The following is a 16,996-nucleotide window of genomic DNA, read 5'->3' as shown; positions in this document are numbered from 1 at the left end:
GGTTCACAAATAAACAAGGGAGTTATAAGGTCCACCTATTCAATACTGAAGTAAATTATGTGATAGATTCTACAAGTCTGTTAAATCTTCACATGTCATTTATTTAGTCATATGGGACCGGTTTTGACAAAAATTGTATGTCATCATCGGCGAAGAAAGAAAAGAAAACAAAGACATTAGAAATACATTAAAATTTACATCCCTCATAAAATTATACTAATAATTTACAAAATTATTCATTTTAGGGCTAAAATGTTTATACAAACGTGAACTGTTAATCGTATTACATCGGTGTATGTTTTATATGATGAGGTGTACACCATAATAATTAAATTTGAGAGATGTGCTAAAAATCTTTGTACAATACGCTTTGTAGTAAAATGTATACAATAGTCAATTTTTTGGTACTAAATAAGTGCAATATTTTTTGTTTACACACAATTTAATACATTATTAAAAATAGATGGGTATTGTAATCAAGTTTCATGATGCTAAAAAAGTATGGGTTTAGCGGTTACGAATACATTCTTCAAGCATGAGGCCTTCCGCTACACATGGGAGAGTAGGGGTAGCAGATCCATAATAGACTATAACATAACCAACTTTGAATTCAGGAAATCTGTTCGGAATGTATGGGTTTTCTGGGGATTTTTTGGTGAAACAGACCACTATCTGATCTGTAGTGAATTAAGTATCCCTAGGCCTAGGATAAAGTGAAATCTGTCAGCAAACAAAAATAAGGGTAGAAAATCTCCAGGACGAGAAAATTAGACAGAAGTACATGGATATGATCAGTGAGAAGTATCGAACAGTGGACAGTAAGCAGGTTATGGATATAGAAAGAGAATGTGTGGCATACAGGGATGGTGTAATAGAAACAGCAGGGGAATGCCTAGGAACAACTGTGTGTAAAGATGGGAAAAAGCGAACATATTAGTGGAATGATGAAGTGAGAGCACATTGTAAACATAAAAAGAAGGCTTATCAGAAATGGCTCCAAACAAGGGCTGATGCAGACAGGGAGTTGTACGTAGATGAAAGAAACAGAGCGAAACAAATAGTTGTTGAATCCAAAAAGAAGTCTGGGAGGATTTTGTTAATAACCTGGAAAGGCTAGGTCAAGCAGCAGGGAAACCTTTCTGGACGGTAATAATGAATCTTAGGGAGTTAAAAGGGAAATGAACCGTGTTTTGGGTAATTCAGGTGAACTCATAATAGATCCCAGGGAATCACTGGAGAGGTGGAGGGAATATTTTGAAAATATTCTCAACTTACAAGGAAATCTTCCTGGTGGTGTCGCGAACAACCAAGCTCGTAGGGAGGAGGAACATAATGTTGGTGAAATTACGCTTGAGGAAGTGGAAAGGATGCTAAATAAACTCTATCTAAAATCTATCATAAGATAGTGGATTAGTGTCATAAAATTTAAAAAAAATAATCAGTTTTGAAGGAAATTGAAGTGTTGCATTTTTCATGCCACTCAGTGTATTTATTTTTGTTTTCGGAAAAGGGGGTGAAAAGAAGTGAAGAAAGAGTTGAATTATTTTTTATGAGGATACTTATATCTCAAAAAGTGAAGATGTTACCGATGTGGAAATAGGTATTTGGAATCCCCTTTAAAAATAAACTTTTTTTTATTTGAGAGAAGACTCTTTCTCACATCTACAGTTCTAAGTCGCATGTTCATCTTAGCTCCACAGGGCAATAACAATAATTTTTAATAGAGCACACAATTTGTGTATATAAAGCGATTACATGTCATTTTAAGCATAAGTCTATTATAGGCTTATTTTGCTTAGAGCATTCCACAACATGGTAACGAGGACAAGTCAAATCACACAGTGCACACACACACAACTATCATCAGATTCATGAAAGATCTTAGTTTTGCAGAGTTTATAGTGGTATCCATGAATTGCCATAGAATTGACAAAATGTCGGAGATCCTGGTTTGTATTGGTCCAAGTTCTATTCGTCATTGCTTCTGTTGAATAGAATTCAGTACAAATATCATTCCTTTTGGCCAATCTTTCATCCAAGAGTTTCCTCCAATGGTCTGTATAAGGTAGAGTGAGCTAGAATCTCAAATCTTCAATTAAAAAAAAGGCTCCTTTGCAAGTTCATAAACCAGTCTTGATCTAGTAAATCTGGATACACAGAGGGTTGTCTTTAAGAATCCGGCTTTGATTTTTTCTAGAGTGTGTAGGTCATTCTTTGTTAGCTTATCCCAAATGATTTCCAGTCCATATGTTAAAATAGGAATTATTTTTTGCGTCAAACAAGATCATGGCCGTCTCAAGAGATAATCTATTTAAATTCTTGATGTCAAATATTGCTTTCATAGCTGCCGCAGCACGTAGCTTAATATGAAGCCTAAAGGAGTTTACACCGAGCTCGATAGCTGCAGTCGCTTAAGTGCGGCCAATATCCAGTATTCGGGAGATAGTAGGTTCGAACCCCACTGTCGGCAGCCCTGAAAATGGTTTTCCGTGGTTTCCCATTTTCACACCAGGCAAATGCTGGGGCTGTACCTTAATTAAGGCCACGGCCGCTTCCTTCCCACTCCTAGCCCTTTCCTGTCCCATCGTCGCCGTAAGACCTATCTGTGTCGGTGCGACGTAAAACAACTAGCAAAAAAAAAAAAAAAAAGGAGTTTACTGTTGTCTGCATAGTCAAGCCCAGATATTTAAAACTGTTTACGTTGTTTCATGTTTCCGTTTTATGAGTCACTTTGTCACTTGAGGGTATTCGTCCTCCCTTCCTGAAAATTATGTAGTCAGTCTTTTCAATGTTCACTTGCAATTCATTTGTATCTGTCCTGTTTTTCAGTGCATCCAATGCTTTTTGTAGCTCTTTAACATCATGTGATCCTAGAACCATATCATCAGCATACAAATACATGGTTACTTCATTTGACACCTCTTTTATTGCTTGAACCACATCATAAATAGCTACATTAAACAATAAAGGGCTGAGAGGGTCGCCCGGTAGAACGCCATTTGTCTGCGTGACCTGAAATGCTGACAGTATTATTTCTTAACATGTTATGGATCAGGATAGTGAGAGCCTTGTCCTCTACAAGAGAATCAAGCTTCGACGATATAATGTGGTTTACAAAGAGTTTCTGGGGTAAATGAAAGTCAATTTTTCGTTGAGTTTTTATACGTAAGGTATTTTCAGATAATGCCGTAGTATTGAACTATTACTTTTAACAAATTACAAAATCCACGCAAGCAAAGCCATGGGTAATTGCTAGTCTGATATATTTATGAATATCTAGAAATCTTTTACAACTCGTAGTATGCACTTCTTCCCAGTAAACTTGACCATACATGGAGTTTTTCATCGTTATTTACACCCATAAAAATAAGTAGCCCTTACTGTCCTAAGATTTGCCAGTCATTTCTCAATATGCTAATACACCGTTCAAACAAATTAGGGGAAAATGTTTTGTAACGTCTGGTATGTGAACGTTAATTTGGTAGATGGAGTTCCAATGGTCATACAGCATACCTTGAGACCTTAGCTACTCAGGGTATGTCAAATCGAAGTTATACTCCATCTGTAGGGGTAGCCGTTCATTAAACTGTCAGGTGACCCCTCAAAACGAAGTGAATAGCAGTGCGTCCGTGTATCGTTGTGAGGTACACAGACTACTGCAGCAATTTGAGCATGTTGTAGGTAATCCAGCACATCCCATGAGACTTCTTAACGAGGTTCAAATCGTAAGGGTCATCACTTTGATCCAGGAAGGATGGACTTTTTGTCGTGTTGCTGTGGATCTCAATGTCTCTCCGTCAGTTATTCACCGCTTGTGAAATTGCTACAGTGAGACAGGCCAGTTCACAAGGAGGGTTGGACGAGGTCGTGCACGTATGACAACCCCACAGGATGACTGATATCTGACCATCTGTGCATTGTGGCATCGTTCAGCAACTGCCAGAGAACTGCAACAAGACCTCAGGAGGGTCACTAGAGTCACGGTGTCTGACCAGATAGTAAGGAACAGGTTAAGAGAAGTGTCCTTACGACCCAGACATCCTGTTCAAGTGCCCCGTTTAACTCAGCAACATCGCGCAGCTCGCCTTCAGTTTGCCCGTACCCACGTCATCTGGGAACTTTGCCAGTGGAGACCTGTGTTCACAGATGAGTCCAGATTTCCCCTGACACAGCGTGATGGACGTCAACGTGTATGGAGACGCCGTGGTGAGCAATACGTGCCAAACGTTGTCCAGGAAGGCGACCGATTTGGACTAGGTTCTGTGATGGTGTGGGGTGGCATCAGTATTGATGGCCGTACGGATCCTGTCGTCGTCCGTGGTAATCTTACTGCTGCGGGGTACATCGAGCAGATAGTGCTACAACATGTGTTGGTTGCTGCATACAATGTTGGCTCTGAATTCGTACTCATGCACTACAATGCCAGGGCTCAAGTAGCATGCATCACCAGAGCTGTCTTGCAAGAACTGGACATTCAAGAGATGGAATGACCAGCAGTGAGTGCCGACCTTAATCCCATCAAGCATGTGTGAGATAGGCTTGACAGAAGTGTTCGTGGGCGTCCCGTTCCACCACAGACTCTCAAAGACATCGTACAGGCTCTCATTGAAGAATGGGACCTGATACTGCAACGTGACCTCCGTCGACTTACACGAAGCATGCCATATAGTTGCCAAGCTGTGATAAATGCTCGTGGAGGACATACACTATACTGAAGCTCTCCAACTGTGATAAAAATCCACCCTGGATGACTGTTATCTCTTGGTTTTTGGCCTGTTTGGACATTTCCGCTTGCGTTCTGAAAATGAACGCAAATCCATCGATATTCTTTTGTTTACTTCAACGGTAAAGAATAAAGGTTTAGTTAGTAATATATCTGGGTATTGTTTTATGGTGCATGGCATACGTTCAAAACCAAGTTCACCTAATTTTTTTGAACGGTGTATTTCAATGTCATTAGTCAATGTGATCTTGTCTCAAGTTCTTTGTCTCTTGTACAGTTTTAGCTACAAGAGGGAATCAAATATAAACAGGATTTTATTTTTTATTTAAATGGGTTTATTGTAAAACACAAGGCAACTACAATTTATCTTTCCACATAGTTTCCTGCTTTGGAAATGCATTTGTCCTAGCGTATGGGCAGCTTTTTGATGCCCTCATCGTCAAAAGAACAGGGTCGTGTCACCAGTCAGTTGCGCATGAAGACTTCCACATTCTCGTCATCTTCAAATCGTTGCCCTCCTAGAGCCTCTTTAAGCAGTCTAAACAAATGGAAATCGCAGGGCGATAAGTCCGGGCTGTAAGGGGGATGATCAAGTGTAGTCTAGTGCATTTTCTTTAGCTTGGAGATGGTTAGAGCTGCAGTAAGGGGCCGCACATTGTCATGGAGGAGGATGACCTGTTGAATTGGTTGGTCACATCTTTTGTGGCGATATGCAACCCTCGCCTTGTTCAACAGCTCTCAGTAGTAAGCAGCATTGATTGCGGGTCGCTCATGCAAAAATTCAGTCTGTAAAATGCATTGCCGATTGAAAGAAACGGTTGCATGTACCTTGCCAGCTGACAGTCTAGTCGTGGTTTTCACTGGTGCTGCCTCCCCTTTCATCCACCACTCCTTACTGGCTTGTTTGGATTCGGGAGTGTAGTGGTGGACCCATGTTTCGTCGCAGGTGACGATCTGACTCAAAAATGCATCACCGTCTTCTGCAAACCTTGCTGTAAGCTTTTTTTTTTTTTAAAGTTGCTTTGCGTCGCACCGACACAGACAGGTCTTATTGCGACGATTCTGTAAGCTTCTGACAGACCTCTAAACATCTCAACTTCAGATTTTCGGTCAAAAGGCGAGGGACCCATCTGGAACACACTTTACGGAACTGTAGGTTTTTCGTGATGATTGCTTGACAGCTCCCATAACTGATTCCGACTTGTTCTGCAATTTCTTATACTCTCGCCCGTCGATCATTGTCAATAATGTCTTTAACCGCACAAATGTTTTTGTCTGTAATGCTGGTCTGAGGACGGCGATCGTGTTGTTGATTTTCCACGTGGTCTCGTTCTTCCTTGAACTTTTTATGCCAGGCAAACACACGCGTCCTTGACAATGTTTGATCGTCGAACTGTGCAGTCAATCTCTGGCAAAATTTCTTCCGCTGTAACTCCTTCACGAGCAAGAAATTTTATAATTATGCGTTGCGCAGTGGAGGGGTACACCTGTTGCTCCGACATCATGAGCGTTACTTGACAGAACGGCGGGAAATATCTGACAGCACACTCTCCCCACTCCTAACGGTCACACCTAAGCATAGCAGAAGCGCAGGGCCAGTCCTACCAACTGTTGATGTTCAGGAATAAAAATCCTGTTTATATCTGATCAACATTTGTATAATGTCACCGTTGAAAAACTTACCAAAAGCTTCCACAGGATTAGGCTTGTTTAGTTTGCTAGTTGCAAGAAGACTTTCAAGAGCTGTAATAACATTCTGTACATGTCATCGATGATGGCTGGGTGGTTTGCTGTAATAGATTCTTTGAATGATACAACTAGTTGTAATGAAAGTTTCTGTATCCCTAGTTTCAATGGATATAGCACTACTTATATCTACTGTACACCATCATCCTGAACTTGACCAATGTAACCTTATTCTCTTTGTTTCTTGATTGAATGTCTTCAATATTTTCAGTCCTATCTTCAGCTTCATGTATTTCAGAAACATCCCTATCACGTCCAAATGTTCTATATTTCCCTCAATATGCTGTTGCTCAGGTAATCATCCCTTTTCATATATATTCTGCAGTAAAGGAATGGCTCTCACAACAATTACAGCAGTGTAGCCATGCGAAATATTAGGTATTATTGTACAGCAGTAACACTGCAGCATAGGAATGAAAGTAAAGGTAATAATAAGGGATAGTACAGAAATGAATAAAAGCCTCAGTGGCTCAGTCGGTAGTGTACCGGGCTTTCACCGCTGGATTCCGTGGTACAAATCCTGGTCACTCCACGTGAAATTTGTGCTGGATAAAGCTGAGGTGGTACAGGTTTTTCTCTGGGTATTCTGGTTTTCCCTGTTATCTTCCATTCCAGCAACACACTCCAATACCATTTCATCTGTCGGTCATTAATCTTTGCCCCAGAGGAGTGCAACAGGATTCGGCTTTGGTACAGTTGGTATCCTCGCCGCTGGATGTGGGCTTCATTCATTTCATTCCTGACGTGGTCAAATGACTGGAAACAAGCCATGGATTTTCATTAATTTCACTAGAGAAATGAATGATTTTTGCGTGTGGTATCGTCAGTTACCAAAGTTCAGAAATCATATAAAATGGTAATTTAGGTGAAAGAAGCACACAACTATAACAAAAAGTTAAAAGGATCATACTAAAGAACAATAAATATTTTTTCACACCTTTCTCTTTGCATTTGCAGAAATTGTAGGAGAAAAACCTGTTTTGTGGTACTTTGTGCCATACCTTGGTACTTCTAGGGTTAATGCCTCACATTTCTTGAGAGATAATAAAGGTTTATGGAATTTGGTGGTGCTAATATGCTATCCTTGTCTCCACCTGGTAGATAAAATGATTGTGAGTTTACAACATATTAAATATCTAGTCATTTAACCTTTTTATGTGGTTCTGCTAACCACTTAACTTCCCCTATTGAAAGGAAACTTCACAATGAACTTCTGCACCATATGACGTACAGTATCATGGGGTTATTGCATGTTCCAACCCTAAAATGTGTATCATTACTTGAGCTACATCCTTCTGATAAAAAAGTTTGAAGCAGTGACAGTGGTGTCAAAATATTTACTGGTAATGGAGTCTGAGGAATTTGAGGGTTGAACATATTTGTCTCTGCAGCAGAATATCACACTAGCCCAAAGTCAGGACAAGGTTAGTGTCTGAATTTTCCCTATTGTTCAAGATATGGATCAGGTTGCAGAAGGGAAACGTATAGCACGAGGGATCAATTTCCATGGCTGCAAGTTTTTTGTAACCACTGCTAGTCAACTGTCTTAGCTTGAAATCTCATGGGACAGGTATCAGGAGTCATTATCAGTACAAAACAAAGAAAATGAGTCACAGAAGCATGTGTCATTTCTAGAAGACCATCCAGAAGTCATTTACTAACCTGACAGTATTGGGAAGCATGTATCCTCTTCACTCATCATCGACTAAACTGGAAAGGTCTGTTCTATTCACAGATTTGTCAAGGTTCAAGAAAATATTACCTGATGTTAAGAAAAAGCATTAAAGAGGATGGGCAGAAGATACTCCCCAAAATAGATTTTCTCATCAAGGACAGCATTCCAGGTTAATTCATTGATGGTTTTGTCTTGTATCACTGTGTGATAATTGAAGTAGGTTTTTGAGGAGAACAGGATCTGGAACACACAGCACTCAAGGGCACATTGGGGCTAATCTCATTTTTCTGCCCCATGATACCTCCTCCAGCACCACCACCACCATCACTACTACCACCACCACCACACTGGTACATTGAGGGAATCCTCTATGACCAGGTTGTACCCTGTGATAACATTTTCATTCAATTGTTTGTGGAAATTAAATTTTATGTGCTTTATTTTGTTGATAGTGACTTAACAACCCTTTCACTTATAATTATGTGAAGTCCCCCAGACTGTTTCTTCTCAGACTTTTTCATATGATATCTCCAAGTATGTAAATATATAATATACACAATAAATTGAGAAAGAGCATTAAAGAGGAAAATTTAAAATATGTGCTTCCTTGATACACTGTAATATGCCTTAAATTGGCATTTTCTGAAGATTGTTTTAAGACCTAAGTATATTTGGATAGGTTTTATAAAAATAAATTGAATCATTTGTTTCATGGAGCCTAACATCTAGGTCAGGGGTCCCTCAGTTGAATAAAATACAATGAATTGATTTGTAACATCTTTCAATTAACTGCCATATTCTATTTCAGTATATGATTTCAATCAAAAATGTTGTGGAATCTGCTATATATTTTGAATTTTGAGAAAAATCAGACTGAGTAGCAAATCAGGGAATTATTGCAGTGTAACTACTTATGAATATATTAGTCTTTAAGTCATTGAAGTTCAGAATCAATAGATGGAACCAACCATTTATCACAGTGATCAAAATATCAGCATATATCTGGGCAGACTTATATTAAGGAAGTTCCTTTTACAATTATTGTAAAATATTTGATTTTGGGACATGCCTCCTAAATTTATTTTTGCAATGATATTTTATGAAGGGTTTTGTTTTTCCAGAAAGAAGAGCTGATAAAGCTCGTCTCTACAACTTCACACATATTGATAGCAACCGTTTTTGGTTAAGAGACGTGCTGATTAGTGATTCATCAGACTCCTCAGATGATGGAGAGGATGAGCCAATTACAGAAACGCATTTACAGAACATGCTACGTCATCATCTTCTTATTAAGAAGGCTCGAGCTCAGTACTACACTTCTCCAGACGTAAGTAGAAGGTTATGTCCAGACGTAAGTAGATGGTTATATAAGCTGGAAATGAGTGGAAATCTGAAAATCGAGGAAGTAAATTTATTTTTCCCGATTATAAAGCATCTTGTTGAAATATAATTCAGTAAGAAGATAATAACAAAACAAAATAGTGGATCATGTGAAGAAGTATTTGGGTTGACTGTACTCAAGCTGAGCAAATACTGTTACTGTTGTACAGAACATAGGAAGTGACTTTGAACTCTGTTTTGGATTTACTATCTCGTTTCTGGTCTCTAAATTAGTTTTCATTAATTACAGATTTTGTGATGTTTTGTTTGTTAGAAATGGTTATACCCTTCCTTCAGTACATTGATTAAAAAATTCTGTTGAATTCTGAGTCTGTGATCAATAATTGAAAGGCAGATGTGATTGATGATCAGATACTGTTATTGTCCTTCTTTAGAATTGTTTGTGAAGGATTGTAAATGTAGCAGTGGAAGTTTTCATATTAGTTTACCATTATGTTCTATGTCAAACACTTCTGGTAATGCTTAAGTGAAACTGTAAGTGGTAAGAATTATGTGAACTGGAATAATGTAAGTCTTCTGTATCATGTCTAGGAAAAGGATTGTGATATTTATAAACTAGTGAACAGACCCTTCTCAATTATCTGCTACTAACGTATGTGGCTTCTTTTTCAAGATCTCGCATGTATTTACCTCTCTTTTGCCTGCCTTATGTACCTTTCGAACCTCTGGTCCAGCTTAATCCAAATTAGGTTGATTATTATGTTACATCAAAATATCTAAGGCTCTTTCTTATATCAATTCTGCCATATGTGAAATAATAATTCAAGTTTTTAATAATTCAAGTTTTACCCTTCATTCTCAGAAACTATGCTTTGTAACTGTATGAAGATTGGTGTACTGTTGGGAGGTCTTATGTAGACTAGAGTTAAAAAAGTCTTTTTGACATCAAACATATGTAACTTAACCTGAAACTCACAATTTTATTTAAAAATAATGCAACGTATTAAATACAGGACCCACTGAAGTACATTTCACATACAGTTTGCTTTCGAGGAGTAATCATCCATTGTTTTTCACCTGCTTCAATTTATCGTTTGCATTTTTTTCTTATAAAAATCCTCATTTTCAGGAGCAACAACAGATCTGTATAATAGGATGATTATTGAAAGGATTTTGTATGTTATGTCCAAGAGCAAGATTCCCCTGTAGTTATTAGTGTCTGTTTTGTCTCCTTTTTTGTGCAGTGGGTGAATGAGGGCTGTTGTCCAGTGTTCTCGTAGAGACAAGTTGTTGATGGAGGGCAACTTTTGCTAATCTTCCTGCATATTTCCAGATTTTTGCAAAGGTGTGATCTTCTCCTGGCGCTTTGTAGTTTTTTTTAAATTTATTCAGTGCTTGGTAGACTTCCTTTATTTTGAGGGGCTTTGATGTTCTGTGTTGGTGTTTTCATTGAGGTGTTGGTATCCAAATGAAGGAGTTCTGTAGGTTCCTCACAATTTAGAAGCCTGTTGAAATATTTAGCCAGAATTTCTGCATTGTCTTTATTGTTATGAGCCAGCTTACCATTTTCATTCTTCATCGGTAGGATCGGGCGTTCATATTTTCGGAGCTGTTTTCTGAAGGTTTTGTAGTAGTCTCTTGACTGAGTTTTCTTGAATTCTTCTTCAGTTAATTGCAGTGTGTCCTTATGGTGCTGTCTTTTTATTCTTCTTAAGATTTGGGCAGTTTCTTTTCTCTGTTTTACTAGATTTTGATAGGATATTTCTGATTTTTGAGACTGATGTAATGGCCATGTCTGATGTTTTTTCTCCACTGTTTCATCATGTTCGCTGTTCCACCATTGGTTTTTTGTATGTGGTTTAATTGGAGCCAGATCTTCTGCAATTTGTTTAATGTTGTGTACTAAGTCTTCAAGTTTATCTGTGATTTTTATATTTTCAGTTGCTTTTTAGTAACTTTCTTTGTTGATTAGCTGGGTAGGATTTATTTTTCTTTGAGTTTTAGTGGCTTGCTTTTGTTGCCTCTTCTAAGGAGTGAGTTTAATTTCAATTTTAACTACGTAATGATCTGAACCTGTGTGTATTCCTTGCAGGACTTTGATGTTATAGATCTCTTTTTTGGTGTACTTGTCCATGCAGATGTGATCCAGTTGCCATTCTCCTTTAGTGTAGTCAGGGTGTTTCCATCTTTTGAGCTGTTGAGGGTTTTCTCTTAAAACGTAGATTTTGAGATTAAGTTATGGTTTTTACACAGGTCAACTAGTCTCTCTCCATTTTTATTTGTTCTCTTGTGTGCTGGCCATTTTCTAATGATGTCACAGTATTTTCTTTCTCTGTCTAGTTGAGCGTTGAAGTCGTCTATTAATAATTTTACATGGTGTATGGGTATGTTATCTATGGTCTGGTCCAGTAGGTACCAAAATTCTTCTGTTTCCTCATGGTCTTTTGAGGAGTTGTTTTTATCATTAATGGGAGCATGGGCATTTGTTATAGTATAGATTTTATTAGATTCCTTTAAGGTGAGCGTTGAGAGTTGTGGAGACTCTGATTTGAATTCTTGAACCGAGTTTATTATTTTAAGGCTGACCAAAAATCCTGCTCCAAATTGTGGGACATTCTTCATCACTCTCTTCCTGGGTATACCATTATAAAGTCTGTACCCTTGAGATTCCAAGGCATCCTGGTCAGTGTTTCTAATTTCCTGTAATCCCATGATAAGAATTTTGTGTTGCTCCATTATGTCGGTGATCACTTCTAGTTTACCAGTTTGCATGAGTGAGTTTATATTGTGTGTAGAGAAGTAGGTTATCTGTTTTGCTTTGATTCTTGATTGTCTCATTCGTGTATGTGATACTGGGGTATTTCCGTGCCTCCAACTTCATGGTACGCAAGAACCTCGTTCATCCGGCCCTCATTAGTCCGGATCGAAGGTAATAAAAATATATTTTTACTTGTACAGTATTTCTTTTACGGGGTCGACTCTGCTTGTATGTCTTTTCCGCCAAGGATAGTTAAGGACAGGAATTGGAGGTAATTCGGCCACGGTTTATCGAAGGTACCGTCCCGGCATTTGTCTGGAATTGAGAATGGGAAACCATGGAAAACCATTCCCAGGATGCCGAGGTGGGATTCAAACCCACGCTCTTCTGAATGCAACACGCTACTAACGTGCTTCAGCATGCAGAGCTATGCCGCTTGGTAAACAACGTTTAGTCACTTCATCAAACACTTTTTTAATGAGGTCCTACTGGCACGGAGTCTATGACACTCTTCCACTACTGCAGACGTTATCTCGGGTTCACATCATTGCTCAGTAATGACCCGCTGTGTGATTGCTTAAGATGAAGAAAGATGAAGGGAATGAGTCATCATATCCAGTAGTCTGTGAGAGACCACATCACTAGCTGAAGGTTAACACTACGTTGTACAGTTACAGTATTTTACTGTGCAGTATTGTATTGTTTGAGTGAGCGTGAAATGGCTTCAAAACGGAAGAAAGTGGTTGTTTCCATGCACAAAATTTTAGAAGCATTGAACAGGCTGGACGAAGGAGAACCTTTGAAATATATTGCTGTAGACTATGGCGTAGGGACTTCAGCTGTCTCTGATTGGAAAAAAAAAAAACCAAAAAGAAATTGAAGACTTCTGCTTTAAACTGATGACGAAAGGTAGTTTAGAGAATCGTGCCACAGTAAAGAAAGCTAGAAATGAATCTCTAGATGACGCATTATTCATGTGGTTTAGTGAAAAAAAGAGAGCCTTGTGTTTCGATTGCAGGGCCGATTTTACAAGCTTAAACAGCAAGCTAGCAAATGGAGATCCTAACTTCTCAGCTAGTCAGGGTTGGTTGGAAAGTGGTAAGCTTGTCATGGCATACGGCACCTTTCAGTGACTGGTGAAAGTTTTTCAGGGGTTAAGTCGCTGCTGACATTTTCATAAAGGAATATTTGCTCCGATAACTTAATGCCAGATCAGATGTATAATGCCAATGGAACTGGGCTGTTTTATCGCATGCTACCAAATAAGGCACTAGCGTCTAAATTAGATGATAAAGATGTTGATTCCCATAGGGAACCTGATATGTTTGTTCCAAATGAGTAGTGTCCAATAACGGACCAACTATGTTGGGAAATTAGATGAATCAGCAAGGAGTTATATAAGAAGTAAAGATCGCATGACAATTATGGCATGCACAAATGCATCTGGACGACATAAATTTCCTCTCCTGATAATAGGGAAATCAAAAGAATGCATGGATGGACAGTGGAACTTTCAAAAACTGGCTCCAAGAAGACCTCTTGCCAAAGGTAGAAAGGTTTTTAACGAAACAAGGTTTACCACTGAAGGCCATTTTGTTCATTGACAATGCGCCATCACATACGGGAGTGGTGATATCCGAGTGAAATTTCTGCCATCTAATGTAACAGGTCTGTTTCAACCAATGGACCAGGGAGTATCGGAAAATATCAAGCGGTTTTACAGGAGGCAGCTGCTCAGCAAACTGATTGAAGAAGAGGGGGAATATGGTGTACTATCGGTATTGAAATCACTAAATATGAAAGACGTTATTTATATGATCGCATCTGCATGGGTTCAAGTTAGTGAAATGACTATTAAAAAGTCTTGGAAACGTCTATGGCCTTCTATCTGTGCATCTACCACAGAGGTTTGTGAAGTTGTGGACTCTTCTGAGTTCCTTGACCCATTTGCACGCATTACCGGGTGCTTGGAGGTAGATGAGAATGATGTAATTGACTGGTTGAAAAATGACTGTGATTCAGCTTACGGCATAATGATAGATGAAGAAATTATTGCTTCTTATTCCTCGGCAGGTGATGGCGAGAGTGATCGTGAATTCAAAAATAAAACCAGCGCTCCATCAGAAGAAACAGTGACTCATGGAGAGGCAACAATGCAGCTGGACAAACTGATGGCCTATTTAGAATCTCAGACTGAAACCACACCAGCAGAACTGATGTTAGTAAAACGTATTTGTGTTTGTGCTGTGTGCAAATACTATACAAATGTAGAACAGAAAAAACTCGCACATTATTTTAGTGCATAAAACAGAGTCGTAAATGTAACAAAAGTGTTCTTATATTTTTTTGTACAATTGAAAAAGGTATTAATGTACAACTTATTAATGGATTATATAACATGTAGGCCTGCTGTATTTGTTTTTTAGTTTTTTTTCCTGATAATCCGGATCAGTTCCGGTCCCACTAAATCTGGATAAACGAGGTTCTTGCATATCTTTTAAGTGGCAGCGCACTGTATCTGAATGCTGCCTTCTCTGAACTCTTGGTTCAGCCGGTGGAGTATTTCTTAAGAGACCTTCCATGTTTGAATGTCAAGGTGTCGCCTGTGTGGGTCTAGGTCCTGAGTTGCAACTCTGGATGTGATCCAGTGAGGTGGTAATGAGGCCGCTCGTCTGGAGTACAGTTGCCTTGTGCAGCTGCCCCTAATCTGGAGAACAGACACTGCATAATAGATTTCAGTGGCGTTTCCTCCACTGTGGGGACCATCACTCCACCTAAGGGGTTCATTTACCTGAAGCTGTTGGCCCCCTTAGGGAGTCAGGTTATTTCCCGCCGCCCAACACTCAGCGTTGGCAGTTTTACAGTTGGATGCCAGACCAGCAAACCCTCCACCTTTGTCATTCCAGACTTGGGACCGGACAGTGGCAGAGTTGCCAGTTCTTCTGTTGACTAGTCCTGAACTTTTAAAATGGCCCAGCATTTGAAGGGATCAGTGGGCCACAAGGTGAAAAGGTGCTGGTGGTGTGCATCGTTTCTGTTAGTTGAAGAACTCTCCTACATTATACGGTTAAAACACAATGACATATTGTGGAGTAGTTGGGAGTGTAAAAAGGAGGGCATTCTCAGTTGTTGAAGTATGTAAAGACAACACAATAAGATTTAACACAAATTTTTAGTTAGATGTGTTCGTAAGGCCAAACTGTCAAATAATATTTGGGCCATAGGAGCCAGTGAATGAATAAAATGTGCGACTTCGGTGCAAGAATGATTAAAAGTTTTAGAATGTAGTTCTTGAGGAAAAGAACCCAAGCCTGGAATATTTCGTGATGTAGATCAACTTGTCTAAAGCACGTGAGATTCAAGGATTCCTAAAGACTGTGTCATATGGAAAGCTGTTTGTTATTTATCTTTTAGCTGTTCTTATTAAGTAAAAATGTTTTGGCCTGGCGCAAGTGATACACTAAGTAACACTGTAAGCATTCTGCATGGAGCAGATTGCATTGAATGGGACGGATAACGCAATAACATTGCAGCATCTTGGCCAGAAAATTCTAAATAATCCTTCAAGTCCACACACACTTTCCATTTGACACAAACTATCATAGCCCAGGAAATGACCAGGACTGTGTTAAATATCACTTGCGCCATACCAAAATATTTTTACTTCTTAAAAAGCGACTGCAATGGAAACGGCTTCCCATTTGACGTGGTGTTTAGGTCTGTGAAAATTATTTCATAATGCACTTAGATTTCTGTCTGCAGCTTGTACTGAGAAATTGATAGACTATGAGTATCATGTTTTAAAACAGAAAAACGTACAGTTTTTTGTTTGATTACATGGCTAATGCTGAATCTAGTATTTTTTTGAGATTCTGTTTAGTTTTGCTGTGTTTTTCCATAAAAAATGAATTCATAAACTCATTTCTAGTTGTAGCCTTTCATCATACCAATGTTTTATATGTAACCATTTTGAATGTGTGTTTTAATTTATGCAATTTTTGACTTCATCACCATAAAAATAAAGGTGGAATAATAAATACAAGTGACCCTCCATAAAGAATAATCATTGACAGTTATTTTTTCCGTTTTCAAATACAGTACATCTGAAATTGCTGAATAAAACCATGAAATACCTTTCAGTTATTATTATTATTATTATTATTATTATTATTATTATTATTATTATTATTTTTTTTTTTATAGAAAATATTAGTGAGTAGATTTGTGGAAACATGTTCTTTTAGAGATAATATATTTTAACGGAGGTGTTGAAATGTAATATTTCATTGAAGTTGTTCCAATCTGCTGTTTTCATGTATATTTACAGAACTGCCAGTATCAGTACTATGGTTCAGGCTTTTTGTCCAATTATGACAAATTTCCAGAACACGAGAAACTTATTGTTGGCAATAAGAAGAAAAAGAAGGAGAAAAGGTCTCCTAAGAAGAATACGAGAGGTAGGAAACAAAACCTGAAACGCCCATTTACTGAACAGGTGAGTGATTTTTTAAAAATAAATTAATTTCCTGTCTCAAACAATCTGTGTTTATGTATAAAATTCCCCAATTTTTTCTTGGTTGTGGAACTGAGTTTTTGTCCCTGTAATATTTGCCTGTTCTGGTAATGGGAAAGCTTAATTTGTTGGTAAACTAACCTGTTGTAGATAATGACCCAATATGTTATGTGTTGCTTTTGTTTTGCTGCATTGAATTGTAGTTGAATATTGTTTACCTATTCATTCTGAAAGTAATAC

The 16,996-nt window shown here is 38.4% G+C and overlaps 1 protein-coding gene across 1 annotated transcript in view; it reads left to right on the top strand.

Annotated features, from left to right (window-relative positions):
• The window catches only part of LOC136863826 (chromatin-remodeling ATPase INO80), a 396,793-nt gene that overhangs the window by 26,428 nt on the left and 353,369 nt on the right, over positions 1–16,996 (top strand). Inside the window, exons 3-4 of the mRNA XM_068226103.1 lie at positions 9,266–9,471; positions 16,571–16,738. Coding sequence (XP_068082204.1) covers positions 9,266–9,471; positions 16,571–16,738 — 374 coding nt within the window. The remainder of the gene's footprint in view (positions 1–9,265; positions 9,472–16,570; positions 16,739–16,996) is intronic.

The sequence above is a fragment of the Anabrus simplex genome, chromosome 2 (genome assembly GCF_040414725.1).
Source record: "Anabrus simplex isolate iqAnaSimp1 chromosome 2, ASM4041472v1, whole genome shotgun sequence".
NCBI classification, from domain to species: domain Eukaryota; kingdom Metazoa; phylum Arthropoda; class Insecta; order Orthoptera; family Tettigoniidae; genus Anabrus; species Anabrus simplex.
The sequence above is the reverse complement of the archived record's forward strand: the minus strand, read 5'-3'. Positions and strand labels throughout refer to the sequence as shown.